Source organism: Bufo gargarizans, chromosome 6 (genome assembly GCF_014858855.1).
Source record: "Bufo gargarizans isolate SCDJY-AF-19 chromosome 6, ASM1485885v1, whole genome shotgun sequence".
Lineage (NCBI taxonomy): Eukaryota > Metazoa > Chordata > Amphibia > Anura > Bufonidae > Bufo > Bufo gargarizans.
This window is the reverse complement of record NC_058085.1, coordinates 14,867,686-14,887,493: the sequence shown is the minus strand read 5'-3', so window position 1 is coordinate 14,887,493 and position 19,808 is coordinate 14,867,686. Positions and strand designations below refer to the sequence as shown.

The 19,808-nt window shown below is 39.5% G+C and overlaps 1 protein-coding gene across 3 annotated transcripts in view; it reads right to left on the bottom strand.

Moving 5' to 3' along the window:
• Positions 1 to 2,165: 2,165 nt before the first annotated feature.
• The window catches only part of CA10 (carbonic anhydrase 10), a 298,935-nt gene continuing 281,292 nt past the window's right edge, over positions 2,166 to 19,808 (bottom strand). For all 3 annotated transcript variants that reach the window (XM_044298107.1, XM_044298106.1, XM_044298108.1), the window contains 2 exons: positions 16,890 to 17,064; positions 2,166 to 3,141 (listed from right to left, as the gene is read on the bottom strand). In XM_044298107.1, the coding sequence (XP_044154042.1) occupies positions 3,119 to 3,141; positions 16,890 to 17,064 (198 nt within the window). In that variant the 3' untranslated portion in view covers positions 2,166 to 3,118. The remainder of the gene's footprint in view (positions 3,142 to 16,889; positions 17,065 to 19,808) is intronic.

Sequence of the window (19,808 nt, the reverse complement as noted above, 5' to 3'; positions counted from 1 at the left end):
TTATAGTGGATACTGTTGATATCTTTTAATGACACACACAAACATTAAATGAAATAGATTAAATTTACCCGTGCGAAGCCGGGTCCTTCCGCTAGTGTACTATAAATGTTAAGATGGCCATCCACACATAATATGCTATACATAAGATAATGATTGGCCAGAATTTGACCAACGGATTTTCCTTTGGATCATTCATACAGAAGATCCAATCACCAACACGCAAAACTGAACAAGCAGATTTGGCTGAATATGCTATACCTGAGGGATCATAGACTTTAGACCGCCATCAGCCATTGCAAGTGATCATTCACATATAATTCTAAAGCAATGGTCAGCTGAAATGCTCAATAGTGCCATTATGGCCAACTTTGCTACTAAGTCCCATGACTGGGTATAAAAAAAACATATTAGGGAGGCAGAGACTCTCAAAAGCAAAGATGGGTAGAGGTTCACCAGTCTGCGAAAAAATTTGCTTCTAAAAATTGTGGAACAATTTGTGAAAAATGTTGCTCAATGTAAAATTGCGAAGACTTTGAGTATTTCACCATCTACAGTACATAATATCATCAAAAGAGTCAAAGAATCTGTAGAAATCCATGTGCACAAGATACAAAGCCGATGGTAACTATTAGATGCTTGTGATCTATGGGCGCTCAGACGATACTGCATTAAAAACAGGCAGGATACTGTACTGGAAATGACTGCACGAGCTCAGGAACACTTCCAGAATTCATTGTGGACATAGTTTGCTGTGCAGTCCACACATGTCAACACAATTCAGGAACACTGACATCTTCTTCAAGCCAAAGCTCATTTAAAATGGACTGAGGCAAAATGGAAACTGTTCTGAGATCAGATAAATCAAAATTTGAAATTATTTTTGGAAACCGTGGATGCTGTTGTCTGCAGACTCAAGAGGAGAGGGACCATCCAGCTTGTTATCAGCGCACAGTTCATAAGGCTCCATCTTTAATGGTATGGGGTTGCATCAGTGGCTATGGAGCAGCTTATACATCTGGAAAGGCACTATCAATGCTGAACAGTATATAGAGGTTTTAAAATAGCATATGCTCTCATCCACAGAACGTCTCTTTCACAGGCAGCCTTGTATATTTCAGCAAGACTATGCTAAACCACATACTGCATTCATCACAACATGGCTTTTCAGAAGAAGAGTCTGGGTGCTGAACTAGCCTCCTGCAGTCCAGACCTTTCACCAATAGAAAACATTTGGTGCATCATGAAACTTAAATTAAGGCGCTTGGGTATTTCAGGCTCCTTATATTCACTTGTCCTCATCAATGTGTAATCATTGGGAGTCCCACATACCACATATCTTTGATCAGCTGTTCTCTGCAGCCTCTGGCACTGGAACTATCACTTTGGAACAGGAAACACAACTCCGTTCAAAGTGCAGTAGTCATGCTAATATTACTGCAGGTCACCTCTCATTCACTTCAATTGGATTTGAGCTGCAGTAACTCAGCAAAGCCACTACACTTTGATTGGAGCTGTGCTTACTGCTCCTTTGAAGAGGTAGTTTCGATGCCTGGGGGTGGGGGTGTTGGACCTTCACCGATCGGATATTAAGGATCCAAACCTAACTCCTTTGACTAAATAATAATTTTTTGTTACAATGTATCTTCGCTGCTTTGATCAGAACACTAATTTGCAATCCCACCCGTCTCCTGTTTATTGGATGCTAGTTTTTCCCTGTTGCTACAAACATAAATGCATCATTGTAAAACACCCTGTAAATTTTCCATGTGGAAAACAGAAGCTACTAATCTTAGCAAATAATAAAAAATAATATTTCTATGGCCCATTACATTCTAGAATTCAACCATTGTCTCCAACCTCGGACACTTTCGCTGTTGCAAACCCATCAAGAGCTGGAGATCCACACATTAGAGGCCTCTGGAATAGGATTTGGACACCTGTAGTATTGCCACTGTATCTGCATATGTTACCTATTTAGTTATGCCACTGAGTAAGAACACACTTCTCCACAAAGGTGCCCCAACCCCTTGCACCATGAAATTTGTCAAACACGGATCTGTAGTCAAAAAGTTGTTAGGCTTGCATTCATACTTAAGAAATCTATGGTGCTCCTGGCATTTGTGTAAAATCAAACCATTGTAATAATTTATACAATATTTTATTAACATTTATTGAGATGCTGACAGTAACCAAACACAATTAATGAGTCGTCTTAGAAAAAGTGAAAGTCGTATTCAATTTTACTCAAATGAAATGAAAAGAAAAAGGAACAGGGGAATAGAGACCTAGACTGGAGAAAATTCCTTCTGCAGTTTAAACCAAAACTTTGAGTAATATCTGAGTAAATCAGATATGAAGTTCGGAAACACGGGTGAACAGGAGAAGGAGACAGCCATAAATATATTTTTAAAAAAATGTCTAAAAGGTAGCATAAAATAATAATAATAAAAAGATGCTGTAACACAGGATAAACAGAACGGATGGAACTTTCAGCAGAATAACAAAATCTCTTTGTCTTTCGGGATCTACTGGAGAAGAAATAATTAATTTCACGTGTTTATACTCTTTAATAATATATATTTTTTAATATATTATACATATACCGCTCGACATCTTGGTTCATTATGGAGTTAACAGAAAAACAGCAGCCTTGAATTTTTTCATTTTTTCTTTCATGTTCTTCACTTGGATATTCCAACAGGCGTGAATGATAAAGCAGTACGAAGGGACTCCCAATAGTCGTGGAATGAGGTTATGGATCTACTCTGAAAGTCTTCAAAGCAACTTTATAGAAAGAAAGCCGTATAGATATATACAAAGGCCAACGAGTCTTCCCCCGTGTAGCTGTAAATTCACAGAAAACTGCATTAGAATCGTCTCATAATTCGAGACAGGTTCTGTGGTCGTTTTTGAACGTTTGTTATATTGTTCTTGTTTTCTAACTTTTTTCTTTTTTCTTTTTTTCTTTTTTTTTTTTTTGCTGCCATACTTTCACGCATGATTGATACAGTGAATGAAGTATTATATGTCCAAGAAAGTGAATGGGGCCTGGAGCAAGTTAAGTCTATCCTGGGTGACAGGCTTTCCACTGGCAATCCTCAGGACCTTGACTCTTCCTTTACTTGAGAAGCCATTCATTCACTAAAAGAAAAAGAAAACAAGACCTTAAAACCAACTAAATGACATCAAGTCAAATATATGATGTAAAGGAATACATGTATGAACCAGGGTTGCCAATTGTCCAAAAATTGCAGTAAAGTCTGTAAAAATAGGAAACTTTTTTTCCCTGTGTCAATATCTGATTGGTAGGGGTCCAGCTCCCAACTATCAGGAGGCAATGCTCGTACGAGCACTGCTTTCTCTACAAGATTACCCTGTACGTCGTCTAGCTTGCAGCGGCTTTGCAGTTTCATTACAAGTGGTGGCTCCATTCAAGTGAATAGAATAAGCACTTGTAATTACCCTGCACTGCTGAAACTTCCATGATAACACTTTGTAATCTTGAAGAGAAAGTTGCGCTCATACGAGCACCACCTCCTCTTCAAACAGCTGATTGGATGTTCTGCTAGGTGTTGGACCCCCACTGATAAGGTATTGATGACCTATCCTGAGGATAGGTCATCAATATGCACAACCTGTTTAAGGCTGGTGGTACTTGAGCAAGTTTATATGGTGATCATTATTATTATTATTATTATTACAGTAGTAATGGCTTCTAATCAGTATTTTGAGCTACAGGCCTGTATTACTTATAATTTTTATCAATCATTATGGTCTTCCAATTTGTCCATAAAAAGTTTGTTGTCCATGATTTTTGGATAAGTTGTCCAGACGAAAAGAAATATTTCTGGTTGTCAACTCTGTTATGCACTGTTGTCCTTTTCTTTAAAACCATGCCAATACCATTTTCAGCCTTTTTTTCTTGAAATAGCACCACTCCTGTCTGTGTGTGGTACTGCAGCATGGAAACAGGCCCCAGCTTCACTACCAGCTATAGCCCACAGACTAGAGAGGCAAGAAAAGCATGCTTACATGGTAAGGGGCCCTTCCCCTGTGAACATCCCCAAACAGCATCAGATTGCCCATTTTATGGGTGGTTTTTACATAAGCCCCACTCATTTTCTGCATGGGACAGCCCAAATCTGCAAGGACAGTCTCTGAAAATTAGGGACAGTCCCTGCAAGTACTGGACTGTTGGCAACTATGAAAGATATTGCGTGCTTGGGTTTCACATAACAACCACTTTTTTATTGTATTGGGTAACTAGAATCATGCACGGCGTGCTCTTCTTTACTTTGGGAGCCACATTCTAGAGACAAGGACACGTCCCAGAGGTAAGACCCGCACCTATCTGTTTGAGATGGGATTACCCCTCATTGTGGAAATTATACTACAATTTTAATTTCAAAAAGTGTCTTCATTTTATACAGAACACCAAAACAAACCATTTATAAACCCAATCTGTCATTTAACAGCATAACTTTATAATACATACAGTTAACAACATAAACCCATCTGTATAACAATATTTTACAAATTCCCTATAGTTTCCTTTTCAATTCTGGAAAATGAGACTATGATAAAAAAAAGGACAAATTATGCTCCGCCATTATGTTTCTTTCTAAACCTTTGGGAATTACATTTACTGTGCCCCAGAGTATTATCCGCTGGAGAAGCGAACACATTATATCAATAGCTCTTTTCAATAATAAAGGCAAAATGGTCTAATACAACACGACCCATTTACAAGGAAAAAAAACCACAACACAAAACAGAATCCCTTAAAACTCTGCATGAATGGAAGCAATTTGGGTCACTGGGAGCCTTTTAATGAAGGGTTTTTATCATCGTTATTGATACAAATTCATTTATTATTCCATTAGCTGTAATTTTAAATTCCCTGAACATTATCAAAACAGGATGGTTTTCGATGTAGTCATGTAAGAAATAATGAAATGAAGGGCTCAGCTGGCTTTTGGATCCGAAGATTACTCAAAATTGTGACAGTGAGTTTGAGGCATTAAATTGTCATAATCTTCCAGTTAAAATTTCTCTGTGTGATGACTTCAAAGTCAGGATGCTGTACTGTGAAAAAGCCATAACGGAGACACTCTACCCCCAAATCTTTATAAACACTTAAAGGGGTTGGCCATCTCACACTTTAGTGGCATACCACTGAGATATGCCACCAATGTCCGATAGGTGAGGGTCCCATTTCTGGGACCCACATCTATCTCTCAAAAGGGGCACCCAAAGTGAATATACAGGGGGGAACTCCCATAGAAGTGAATATACAGCGCACCACGCAAGTGCGGCCACCTCTCCATTCATTTCTATGGGAGTGCCGAAAATAGCCACGCACCGGCTTGGCTTTTTTCGCAACCCCCATGGTGCACTGTATATTCACTTCTGTAGGAGTTCCGGAAATAGATGAAAATGCTAGCTTGACTCTTTTCGGAACTCTCATAGAAGTGAATGGAGAACACGTAGCACATGATTGGTGCGTTCTACTTTGCTTTGGGGGCGCCGTCCTAGAGACAGATGTAGGTTTGCACCTATAAGACATTAATGGCATATCCTAGCAATATGCCTCAAAAGTGCAAGATGGCCCAACCCCTTTAAGAACCATGCTAATTTTAATTTTTTGCCGTTTTTGTTTTTTCCTTCCCACCTTCCACAAGTCAAAACTTTTTAAATTATTTGCTCACACAGTCATAATAGGACTTATTTTTTGTAGGACAAGTTATATTTGCTACAATTTCATCTACCATATCTTGTATTGGAAAATAGGAAAAACATTCTTTGTAGGGTGAAATTTTGTCCTGTTTTTTTGTGTTTTGTTTTTACGGGTTCACTGTGGCCTATAAAATGAAATGACAACCTCATTCTGCGGGTCAGTATGATTATCATAAAGGTTAACAAGATATGAATGTATATCTATTTATTGATTAACATCCAAGGCATCATCCACATTGACCTAAATTACTATAAAAGACTGATACTAAAACTACTATCAAATACCTGCAAAAAAGATCCAGTCCAGATTTTGTATGACACCATACCCCCTATATAAGAGGGGTGTTCTGGGGGGACTGATAACCACTGAGGAAGGGGCCACCTATTGCCCCAAAACGCATCTGGTTTAATCCCCCAAAGGACCACTTTTAATTGTGATGGAGCCAAAAAGTTTGTATTGAAGCGCCTATCCAAGTACCGTCTGCCGCGCGAAAGGTGCAATAAAGACCGCAAGCAAGTCCTAAGGTCCACGTGCATACAAGCCGCTGGCGTGGGATCTCAGACGGGAACAGCTCGTAAGACACTGGTCCTTTCTATTTACCAGACCAACGTCTAGAGCGACATTTGGGCACAGACTACGATATATGGTAAGACTGTTTCAATATATGCCGGCAAGAGAGAATTAATTTTGACAGTACGCAGTGAACTGCGCTTCAGCGGGACGCCGCTGATACTTCCCCATAGTAGGACGCAGCTACTATTGATATCTACAGTGGAGAATCGATAATCATAAGTATTTCAACGTATTTCTGTTGAAGCGAATGTATCTATCAATTAAGCCTATGTGAATGAGCGTTGATTTGAATGAATGCACTTTGAAAGACTATGTATTGGAACAAGAGTCATTAATCTATTTATTGGAGAAAGAGACATTGTCCTTATTGATGATTTGACCAAGACAATACAGGCAATTATGCACTAGGTGCACTTTATATTTATATTTTTATTTGCTGGACCTAATTGCACCTTCCATTGTGCTGTTATACGATATTGCTGGTTTTATATGATTTTTTATCCATTGTGGTTTATTAATTTACCCCGTATGTGGGATAGGAATAGGTTTTATTAATTTATTTATTGATTGCATAATAAATTCAGTGTTGGTCTCAATATCCGAGAGTGCCCAGTTCCTTCCGTTTTCATTGCATTATCCTTTTGAGTAGACAGGGTGAGCCTACTCGACTGAGGGCACCTCACTTGGTCTCTTGTTGCTCCAGTGTGCCACATTATTACTATTCCACCAAATTGATATTGTTTTTATTATGTTTTACTACTGTAAAAAATAAATAAATAAAAACCTGACACCCATAACACTGGTACCCTTTTGGGGTACATATTTATTCACTTTTTTCCTTTACAATGTTCTCTGCGGAGGAAGTGATACCAATTATGTTTTTTTTATTGTTTATTTTTATATGTAAAATTTGGAAAGTTGGTGATCTGGATTTTTTTTAAATATTTTTGAAACATTTTTTGAATGTCATTCTTTTCTCCTTAGGGTATATGAATATGCGATCCTCTGATCTATTATACTATAGACTGCAAAAGAATATTGCAGTCTATGGGATTTTTTCTTGCTGGGCTTTATGGGCAGCTTGCTATGTCAGGTCTGGGAGCCTTTAAGGGGCACCAGGATGTCACTGCACACACAGTATGCCAGAAAATAAAATAGAGTCTCCTACACCAAGTGTCCAAATGAGCTGTTCATCCTTGCACAGACAGAGCAGTACAGAACATGAAGTACTGTACTGTGCTGCTGAGGCGCTACTAGACAGCCTATACAGGTTTTTACCAGTCAATCACATATGCCACAGATCAACAATGTCTGAGGCATTGTGTGTTGAGTTTGATTTTAACTTATGATGCTCTAAGAAAGACTATTGCATGTTGAAAATATTATATAGAGGTCATTGTAACATGAGGGGCCACTGTATATAGTTTTCATGTACAATGTTGTTGTAATTATGTTAGGTTTCATAGGGAAAGCCTGTGAGTCCTGTTTCCCCGCCTACATGGCTTTTCCAGTATAAGACAGTTGTTAGTCAGCATTGTGTGAGGGGTGGATGCAGGACTCACAGGCTTTTTTATGAGTCCTGGCCGAATTGTACAATGTTGTACATGAAAATATATATTTAGGATATGCCCCCATTGTTTGATTGGTGCTGGTCCCACCTCTAGGAGCTGTATCTACACCGAGAATAGAGCGGGGAAGGTGGTGGCTAGAGGACCCCGAGTTTTCCAGGGTCCGGCCACCACCAAGCTCTCTCCCTGTAGTAGTGAATGGGAGCACAATGCGCTTGCACAGCCACCTCTCCTATTAATTTCTATGAGAAAATAGAATGTAGGAGCACACCAAATACAGAGTGCAAGCCACGGCGTCACCATAAGAAATAAGAGAAAGAAACAACGCATGCACCAGCTACACCTCTGATTAAAAAGAATAAATTTATTGAGGAACACAAAACACAAAGGAGAAAATCATTCTATACAATTACGACATTGTGTGTGGATCCATAATATATCCAACACACATGCCCACAACAACCTGGTTCTAAATAGGAACAACTGTATATCACCACATAAATAAATGAATATATAAAGTATCAAAATATGGCAGCAAAAATTGTGGAAAACTTATCAAATAGACAGATGGGTGGAACAGGTTGGTGGGCAATACGCCCCACGCGTATCGCCGGATCACGCCAGCTTCCTCAGGGGTCAACTACTCATGTTAAGTGTGCTATATATATATATATATATATATTAAACTGCAATCATATTCACCTGTTTAAAAGTACAACCAGCTGGAGAGGGGGTGTAAAATAAAATGAAGTCTCTGTTGAAAATACTTGTCCTCTCTAGCGCTGCAAATCCAAAGACAATGTGGGAAAAGGCCGCTGAGTAAAGTTATATAGAAGGATTGCGCTGCAGGAGAGAAATCTTTTACGTGAATAGAAGTTCCTTTTGTAGATCCTCAACCAATGCGGTCATATGCCAACCTTACAATCTAACACCGGTATGGAAACCTGTTGTGAAATGAAAAAGCGCACTATGGTGTAGCAAATTCCAAGTACTTGACGCACCATGTGAATAGATTATACTCACGGGATTTCTTGTTAGTAGATGCGTGTAAAAACTAGATGGTATCTTCAATAGAACTCTATGTTGAGAACTATAGTGTAGCATGTAATTACACTTAACACGCTTGCTGCAAGATTGTACTCACAGAATATCCTTCGTGTGGTGCATGGGAAAATATCTGCGGAATCTTCACAGACGGCTGGGCAGGTGGAACAGGCAAGGATCAAGACACTTCAGCAGGAAAAATCCCAAATATCGATCCAACAGATGAAACACTTCTACACCTGGATGACAGTGAACCACAGCTTCCCCAAAGGACTGGCAAGTAGGATGGATGCGCACCAAAGGGTCAGATAAAAGTTGTTTAATAAAAAAAGAAAATTACAGCTAAAAAACATATATTAAAAGTCTCTGAAATGCCCGACCCGGGTTTCGCCGTGATGCTTCGTCTGGGGCGTTGATTAGTAATTGGATTCCACAGAGTTTAAATTGGCAGGAGACCTCCCCTGTACCACGTCATGAACACATTCACAAGAATACAAGGTAAGAACAATTATATACAAGCAGACAGAAATAGACAAAGAATATATATAAAATTACATATAAAAATATATGGGGCAATATATTAGTGGCAAATATATTAGAATAGACAGGCATTTACGTCACACTCAATATTCAATCCTTGAGGCTGAATGGTTCCTAAAAGGAACATCCATTCAACCTCTATTTTGTTTATTAAGGAGATAAAGTCCCCTCCACGGGTAGGTGTGTGCACAAGTTCCAATCCGAAAAAGCGCAGACCTCTAGGATTTTTGTTGTGACAGATTTTAAAATGTAACGAGACACTATGGGTCTCGAGACCTTTTTTAATATTACGTATGTGTTCCTGCACCCGAGTTTTTAGACTACGCGTAGTCCTGCCGACATATTGGAGGCCACAGGGGCACTCCAAAAGATAAATTACGCCAAAATTATTACAGGAAAATTGGCCCCTAATTCTCAAAGTGATATCCTTGGTTTTATTGGTTGTGATAGTCTCCACAAACCTTTCTCGGTCTTTTTGGATACGGTTTTTGCAGGGTAAGCAAAAGCCGCACCATGTAAACCTGCCTTTATGTGTGCTAATGCGTTTTTTACTAGTAGCGAGATTCGCACTCCGGACCAATTTATTGGTAAGATTGTCGGCTCTTGTGAAGACTACAGGAGGCCTAGCTGGTAAATCTTTGCTAAGTACAGGATCGTTCTGAAGGATATGCCAGTTTATACTGATCATATTTTTGATACATCCCATCTTGCTATTATATCGAGTCAGGACTGTGTATCTAAAATCCTTCTTATGTTCATATTTATTATTAGTTGTCTGAGATGTAATATCAGTGCGTTTCTGTTCTATTTCCTCCTTACAGTCATCTAAAAATTCAGTCTCATATCCCTTTTCCAAGAATCTGTTTTTGATCATTTGTCCTTGTTCTCTGTAGTCTTCTAACTTACTACAATTTTTAGAGATACGTTGGAATTGGTTTTTAGGGATGTTTTTTAGCCATGATGGATGATGACAACTATTTAGCTCAATATACGTATTAACATCAACCGTTTTGAAGAAGGTCTTGGTTTTTAATCTTCCATCTTCCACAAATATAACCAAATCTAGGAAATCTACAGAAACCGCACTGATATGACTAGTGAATTTTAGATTAAAATTATTTGTGTTAATGCCCGCTATGAAGGTATCTAGACCCTCCCTCTCACCTAGCCAGATGAGAAGGCAGTCGTCTATATATCTTCGCCACACTAATAGCTGTCCCCCTCCCAAATCTTTTTTAAGAATCTGGTCAATATTCTCCCTCTCCCACATTGTCATAAAAAGATTGGCGAGGCTTGGGGCGAATTTCGCCCCCATCGCCACGCCAGAATGCAAACGACAGGATAGTGATAAAACCAGCCGACAAGGGGGGAGGAGTTGTTATAATGGATGTCGAACAATACACTATGGAAATGGATAGGCTGCTTTCGGACAAAGATACCTACTTAGTTCTAAAGAACAATCCACTTGTTGCCTACAAGGGACAATTGGAGATTATTCTGAAGAAGGGTTTGGAGAAGGAGGTGTTAAATAAAAAATAATTTGATTACCTTTTTTTAAAATGCCCGGTTACCCCTGTCATATACTTTCTGCCGAAGATTCATAAAGATCCGATCAATCCACCAGGGAGACCTATTGTATCAGGGATTAATTCCCTGAACAGCAGAGTCTCCGAATACATCGATTTCTTCCTGCAGAAGTATGTGACAGTGGCCCCCTCCTATCTCAAGAATTCCACCAGTGTCATTGATTTAGTCAATGACATAGGAGAAATCCATGGATCCCTGTGGCTAGCCACGGTTGACGTTTCCTCCCTCTACACCTGCATTCCCCAGAATTTAGGTATTAGGGGGGTTCAGGAAGCGTTAGACACCTATCTAAACATGGGGTTAGATCAAAAAACCTTTATTCTGGAATGTGTTGCCTTCTGTCTGACTCACAATTATTTTCTTTATAAAGATAATTTTTATCTTCAGCATTCTGGCGTGGCGATGGGGGCGAAATTCGCCCCAAGCCTCGCCAATCTTTTTATGACAATGTGGGAGAGGGAGAATATTGACCAGATTCTTAAAAAAGATTTGGGAGGGGGACAGCTATTAGTGTGGCGAAGATATATAGACGACTGCCTTCTCATCTGGCTAGGTGAGAGGGAGGGTCTAGATACCTTCATAGCAGGCATTAACACAAATAATTTTAATCTAAAATTCACTAGTCACATCAGTGCGGTTTCTGTAGATTTCCTAGATTTGGTTATATTTGTGGAAGATGGGAGATTAAAAACCAAGACCTTCTTCAAAATGGTTGATGTTAATACGTATATTGAGCTAAATATTTGTCATCATCCATCATGGCTAAAAAACATCCCTAAAAACCAATTCCAACGTATCTCTAAAAATTGTAGTAAGTTAGAAGACTACAGAGAACAAGGACAAATGATCAAAAACAGATTCTTGGAAAAGGGATACGAGACTGAATTTTTAGATGACTGTAAGGAGGAAATAGAACAGAAACGCACTGATATTACATCTCAGACAACTAATAATAAATATGAACATAAGAAGGATTTTAGATACACATTCCTGACTCGATATAATAGCAAGATGGGATGTATCAAAAATATGATCAGTATAAACTGGCATATCCTTCAGAACGATCCTGTACTTAGCAAAGATTTACCAGCTAGGCCTCCTGTAGTGTTCACAAGAGCCGACAATCTTAACAATAAATTGGTCCGGAGTGCGAATCTCGCTACTAGTAAAAAACGCATTAGCACACATAAAGGCAGGTTTACATGGTGCGGCTTTTGCTTACCCTGCAAAAACCGTATCCAAAAAGACCGAGAAAGGTTTGTGGAGACTATCACAACCAATAAAACCAAGGATATCACTTTGAAAATTAGGGGCCAATTTTCCTGTAATAATTTTGGCGTAATTTATCTTTTGGAGTGCCCCTGTGGCCTCCAATATGTCGGCAGGACTACGCGTAGTCTAAAAACTCGGGTGCAGGAACACATACGTAATATTAAAAAAGGTCTCGAGACCCATAGTGTCTCGTTACATTTTAAAGTCTGTCACAACAAAAATCCTAGAGGTCTGCGCTTTTTCGGATTGGAACTTGTGCACACACCTACCCGTGGAGGGGACTTTATCTCCTTAATAAACAAAAAAGAGGTTGAATGGATGTTCCTTTTAGGAACCATTCAGCCTCAAGGATTGAATATTGAGTGTGACGTAAATGCCTGTCTATTCTAATATATTTGCCACTAATATATTGCCCCATATATTTTTATATGTAATTTTATATATATTCTTTGTCTATTTCTGTCTGCTTGTATATAATTGTTCTTACCTTGTATTCTTGTGAATGTGTTCATGACGTGGTACAGGGGAGGTCTCCTGCCAATTTAAACTCTGTGGAATCCAATTACTAATCAACGCCCCAGACGAAGCATCACAGCGAAACCCGGGTCGGGCATTTCAGAGACTTTTAATATATGTTTTTTAGCTGTAATTTTCTTTTTTTATTAAACAACTTTTATCTGACCCTTTGGTGCGCATCCATCCTACTTGCCAGTCCTTTGGGGAAGCTGTGGTTCACTGTCATCCAGGTGTAGAAGTGTTTCATCTGTTGGATCGATATTTGGGATTTTTCCTGCTGAAGTGTCTTGATCCTTGCCTGTTCCACCTGCCCAGCCGTCTGTGAAGATTCCGCAGATATTTTCCCATGCACCACACGAAGGATATTCTGTGAGTACAATCTTGCAGCAAGCGTGTTAAGTGTAATTACATGCTACACTATAGTTCTCTTCCTCCAACAGAGTTCTATTGAAGATACCATCTAGTTTTTACACGCATCTACTAACAAGAAATCCTGTGAGTATAATTTATTCACATGGTGCGTCAAGTACTTGGAATTTGCTACACCATAGTGCGCTTTTTCATTTCACAACAGGTTTCCATACCGGTGTTAGATTGTGAGGTTGGCATATGACCGCATTGGTTGAGGATCTACAAAAGGAACTTCTATTCACGCAAAAGATTTCTCTCCTGCAGCGCAATCCTTCTATATAACTGGAGAGGGGGTGTGGTGAAGACACGTAAGTGTTCCCGATGCAGGACCCATAGGATATTGCAATGGCGCTGTGTAGCGAGAAGCAGCATCTCAAACCTATCCATGCGCAAGATGGCGCTCAACCGGAAGCATCGATGTGATGCGTTCCATAGCCAGGATATCTTTACCACACCCCCTCTCCAGCTGGGTGTCCTTTTAAACAGGTAATTATGATTGTTTTCGACTGCCCCACAGAAATGGATTGAGTGCGGATGCGCATGCGCAGTGTGCCCTCCATAATTTCCAGGGCTCTATTCTCAGTGTAATCCTAGCGATATGCCCCGATTGTCTGAGATGGGAAAACTCCATGTTCTTATTTAAAGATATTTATATTAATAATTAATGATTTAACAAGTTGTTTTTATCCACTCCTTACCATCTCGAGGATCTTTCATCATCCATTTTCCTGTGAGAATTTACCTTGCTAAAAAGAGTCATTTAACTACTGCTTATCTTTTTACCTTCAGAGCCCTGAATGCTGGGAATTTCCCCCAGAAAAAAAAAAATGCTGGTGTTTCCAAATTCTTTAGTTCCAATATTTTACAAACTTTTACTTTGCAAGTATTTCAACGAGTTACAGTTCAGAGATCCTCCTGAACATGAATTCCTACTCATTCTCTTGCAGCATTCAGCTACAGTATACTTCCTTTGGTCTACCAGAGGAAATTATTCCTAGGGTCTACCCTCATATACAAATTTCCTTTTAAGCCATTTTTGCTATCATTGCATAATCAGGACTTATCAACTGTAAGGTCTAATAGGATATCTGGTGGTTATTGGTTTCGTGGTCAGTCACAAATTATCTTCTTAATAAACAGAGTATGGTGGCTCTCTGTCGCCTATAACTATGAGTGGGTGCTGCTAGGCCTGAGTGACTCACCCAGTCACAAATTAGAAATAAATGTAATATATAAAGAGGCTGAGCACTCTCCCAATGGACCACACAGAAACTATTCAAAGATTGTTTGAGTTTATTACACCAATATATAGATCTAAAAATCAACAAAATTACAATAAGACTATAATAAAGATAAAGTATTCAATAAAAATACACTATGAGTATAATAAAAGGGTTAAACAGATTCAGAGCATAATGAGTAAAATGGTTTACAAAAGCATAATATATCTAGCTTTGATGAAGTATGTCCTGGATATGCAGAAAAACGATGATGATTTGCAGATAATTCAATGTATAAATATTCGACAGTCAGAGAATATATGATGATATTTTCGGATATATTTTCGAATATATATTCGCATAAATGTCCAGACTGGAATAGATTATGTGCTTGCGATAATTAGTCAATATCCCCTATGTGGCAATTTAAAGGAAACACTTACTCTTGCAGACAGCCGTCTGATTATCGCACACGGTGGCGTCCCACGTGGCTAATGGAGTTGAATTTCGGCGGTGTCTGTTACTTGCAGTACAGCAGGAGTAGTGTGAGCGATATAGCCCTCCGTGTAGAGATTCTTTGTGAAAGAAATTGAAGTTGTAGCTCTACTTCATGGGACTGAATGTTCGCTGTTATGCCATAAAGTTCCTCAGGGTAAAGGGAATTGATTCAAATTATTAGCATCGGGACATCCATCAGCTGATGTGCGGGTCTTTTGAAACCAGACGCGTTTCGGGGTCTTTTCCTAGCCCCTTCCTCAGTGGGGAAGGGGCTAGGAAAAGACCCCGAAACGCGTCTGGTTTCAAAAGACCCGCACATCAGCTGATGGATGTCCCGATGCTAATAATTTGAATCAATTCCCTTTATCCTGAGGAACTTTATGGCATAACAGCGAACATTCAGTCCCATGAAGTAGAGCTACAACTTCAATTTCTTTCACAAAGAATCTCTACACGAAGGGCTATATCGCTCACACTACTCCTGCTGTACTGCAAGTAACAGACACCGCCGAAATTCAACTCCATTAGCCACGTGGGACGCCACCGTGTGCGATAATCAGACGGCTGTCTGCAAGAGTAAGTGTTTCCTTTAAATTGCCACATAGGGGATATTGACTAATTATCGCAAGCACATAATCTATTCCAGTCTGGACATTTATGCGAATATATATTCGAAAATATATCCGAAAATATCATCATATATTCTCTGACTGTCGAATATTTATACATTGAATTATCTGCAAATCATCATCGTTTTTCTGCATATCCAGGACATACTTCATCAAAGCTAGATATATTATGCTTTTGTAAACCATTTTACTCATTATGCTCTGAATCTGTTTAACCCTTTTATTATACTCATAGTGTATTTTTATTGAATATTTTATCTTTATTATAGTCTTATTGTAATTTTGTTGATTTTTAGATCTATATATTGGTGTAATAAACTCAAACAATCTTTGAATAGTTTCTGTGTGGTCCATTGGGAGAGTGCTCAGCCTCTTTATATATTACAAATTATCTTCTGCTATACTTCAGGGGCCCAGCATTAGTACTCTAGTGAGCCCTGTCCTCCTATTGGTAGCATTGACCATAGTAAATCCTGTTTTTTGTTTTTGCTAATAAATGGGAAATTTCAAATATCATGGTAATAAGTTGGCACATCCAGTTGAGTTTCATGGGATCCACTAACAATCTAATGTTTAAGGACCTTGGAGGAAAGTTCTGTGATGTCATCCATATTGAAAACAAGGATCTCATAGAACAGATTGGTGTTTTCCTGGTTTGATCCTTGTATTTGGCACCAAAGGTATCTAACTACCCTTAAAGGGGTTGTACAATGAAAAATTGCATGTTATTAAAAATGTATTATAGTTACTGAGTTACTCAATGAAATCTATCTGTATAGCGCCACCTGCTTTTTGCTATTTTTCAAATTTTTCTGTCTTGCTCACTGAGATGGAAGCACGTACTCAGTTCCAACCTTCAACTGCCACTAGCTGCATCAGACAGGATGTGCCCTTTGAGAAAAGACCCCCCACCCCTTTAGCTGCAGGCTTCAAATAAATCTAGCAGAACAATTGGAGTAATGAATGGGGAGATCTCTGGATCCATGTGAGGGACCAGGCTGGTTCTACCTTTGTTAGACAGATGATTTTCAGAGATAAACATCTTTAAACTGATGTCCAGCAGCTATCAAATGTCTATGGTTAGTTTTAGTCAAATGAAGCACCACAGCCTCTGCCACATCACGACATATATAAAGCTCAACCAATTATATACTAAAGGCAAAAAAGCTCATTAATGGTCTGACACACAAACAGACCTATGTAGCAAAGGTACCATGAATATACTATATATCTATTACCTATTATTTTAATCAATACAGCATTCCTAATAAAGTTGAATGAGGAAAGATCTTACCTTTATATTGTAGTTTCTGTGCCCTGTTGTTTGGACAGTCTTTCCCTTGTAAACTGAAATTAATATTAGTTCTGATGCAGCGGTTGTTCAAGGGTTGGACTGGTCTGAAGTTATCACTCATGCTTGAAAATATCTGGGATGGCTGATTTTGGCTTAGTAGTCTTAATGAATGCATCTAAAAGAAGAAAACAAAAATGTCTTTAGTTTTTAGCTAAATGCACCGTAATTGTAGTGGTACTGAAATAACATGGAAAAAGTCTGGTACCGTGTTAGCCAATAGAAAACTAGTTTAGTGCTCTCATGTGTATGAAAGGTTAATTATCATTGGTAGCACAGTGGCCAGGCCGGGTACCTGCTATGCTGGCTGCTTGACTCTGGGGCTCGGGCTGATGTTGGGGAGGACACAAACCACTCAGGAGGAGGAGGCTGCCATTCGCCAAGCTCACTAGCTCAGACAATGCAGCAGTTTATTACCTCACCCGTCCCACCTCCTGCTTTAATTAGTATTACATTAATTGGTGGCAGTGGTGCGGGCAGTTTCAGAGCCCGCTCACTTCATTAGGCTCAGTGTCGGCCGCATCATAGGAGGGAGGGATTCCCTCCCTCCATCCCTCCCTCCCTCCTTCCCTCCCTCCTTCTCCACTGTTTGGACTGAGAGAACATAGCGCGTGCTGAGCGCCATCTTCTCTCATAAGAGGAGATACTACACTGCGCAGTAGCGCAGCCTAGTATTGAAAAAAAAATTAACATCCCAGTACCGAATCGATACTGGCAAAAAGTATTGATTGGGTATCGAAATTTTGATACCCGAAACAACCCTTCTACAAAGATAACTTTTGTGTAGCTTTCCTCATCAGGAGTAGTGTGAACATGAAGTTTTATTCTGCCAAATTCTGCTCTTGCAAGTGCCAAAGATGGGGCTTAATTGTGAAGTGCTCTCTGCACAGAGCACCTTCACAGCCCCTCTGCTCTGTATGTAGCATTCATACATGATCCCTGCACATCTGTCACTCAAAACAGGGGGGATGGGCTGTGAAGCAACTTCACAGTAAAGCCCCTTGAATCTGGCAGAATATAATTTCATATTCACACTAATCCAGATGAGAAAAGCTCTACACAATGTATGTTTGCATTGGTCTTCCCAGTCACTACCTAGTGCTGTCAGCAGTTTAGCATGGTCAAAAGTGCTAACAGACCACCTTTTAAAAAGGTTATCCACTCTGGACAATCCCTTTTTGTCAGAAGGATCCCCTGATGTAACCTCTACTGGGAATCTGTCTGGACCTTAGCAGCACTTGTTACATTTCCTTGGTAGCACAACTGCTGAGGAAATTAAGAATTACACAATGATCAATGAAATAATTTGGCTGTCCACATAATGAAAGGTCATTGAAATCACGGACAAAATAGGGCATGCTTCCATGGACATAGACTTGCCAAGATGTCCATAGCAAGAGAAATTTTTGGAAGTCACTCTCTACTCCCCAGTGAGGGATCCATGCTCCTCAAGTAAGGTCACTCATAGAAATGTATAAATTGTGACAGAAGAACGTGGAGAAGAGGTTCAATTCTAATAGTTTCATTGGAGTATATCTGCTTTTAGTGTAATTAAATGATATACTGTTGGCCATTTTCAGTTCTCTTATATCCTCTGTGCCATCTGCAGGAGAATGTTATATACTTTCTTCTGGAGATGCACATTCCAGCCACTCTTGTGCTTTGGAGGCACTACAGCCATAAACTGGGGCATTAAAGCCAGTCAACCATCATCAAATTTGAACTTTGAATCAATACTTCATTGCGAAAACCCATGTTCCCAGTCCTAGGCTAAGCATAAAGCCTTTGCCTCAAATTTATTCCTCGCTTTAGGTAGGGCTCGGTACTGTGATCATTTTCTCTCCATGTGGTATGGGTAATTTTCAACAATTACATTTACACCTTTATAAAACACTGGAAGAAGACTGCATGACTTTAATTGTTCAGACTAAGTCGTTTTCACATTATTTAATTAGATACACAATCAGTTTGCTATTGCTAAACGCCTGGATGTGCAACCAGAAACAATGGCAACTCCAGGTGCAGCTAGCAATTTGTGGGAAATATCTATTCATGGCAGCTAATGTACATGCATAATAGCACCCTAAACTAGGCTTAATTTACATAACTGAGGTGTGTGTGATCATCACATTAAGGCCTCCTTCACACGTCAATGTCCTTGATGACATCCATGAAGATGGCAGTGAACAATCTGTATTCCAAGGACACTGCTAAAATTAATTTCCAGATCCTAACAACGATCTGTGAAAACCTTGAGCTTCCATGTTGTGTCCATTGTTTTCATAGACCCATAGATTATCTGTGTAAGGGTAATTGAAATCAGGGACAAAATAGGGCATGTTTGCATGGTGTCATCAAGGACCCATGGTCAGTAGAAAACCCCTGATATATGAATACAGACATTAAAGTCAATGGATGCATCAGGGGTCCGTGGTGACCACTAGATGAGCGAATCGAAGTTGACGTGGAATTCAATCCGAATTTCGGGAAAAATTCGATTTGTACCGAATCCAAATTTCCTCACGCTTCGTGGTAACAAATCGCATTTGTTCCTAAAATGGCTGCTGCACATGTGAGGACATGGAGCAAGGAACTCTGGGTACGCGGGATCACCGATAAGGAAATGCATGCAGCCAATCAGCAGCCAGCCCTGTGATGTCACAGCCCTATAAATAGCCTCATTCATCTTGGATTCTGCCATTTTCCAGTGTACTTAGTGCAGGGAGAGATGTCAGCAGGCGTTAGGGACTGTGCTAGGAAAGACTTCATTGTGCTAAAAAACTGCACCACGTTCAGCGGTGCAGGTATATGTTCTAAAGCCCTTTTTGTCTTGTATTAGTGGCAAAAGAAAAATATATTTGC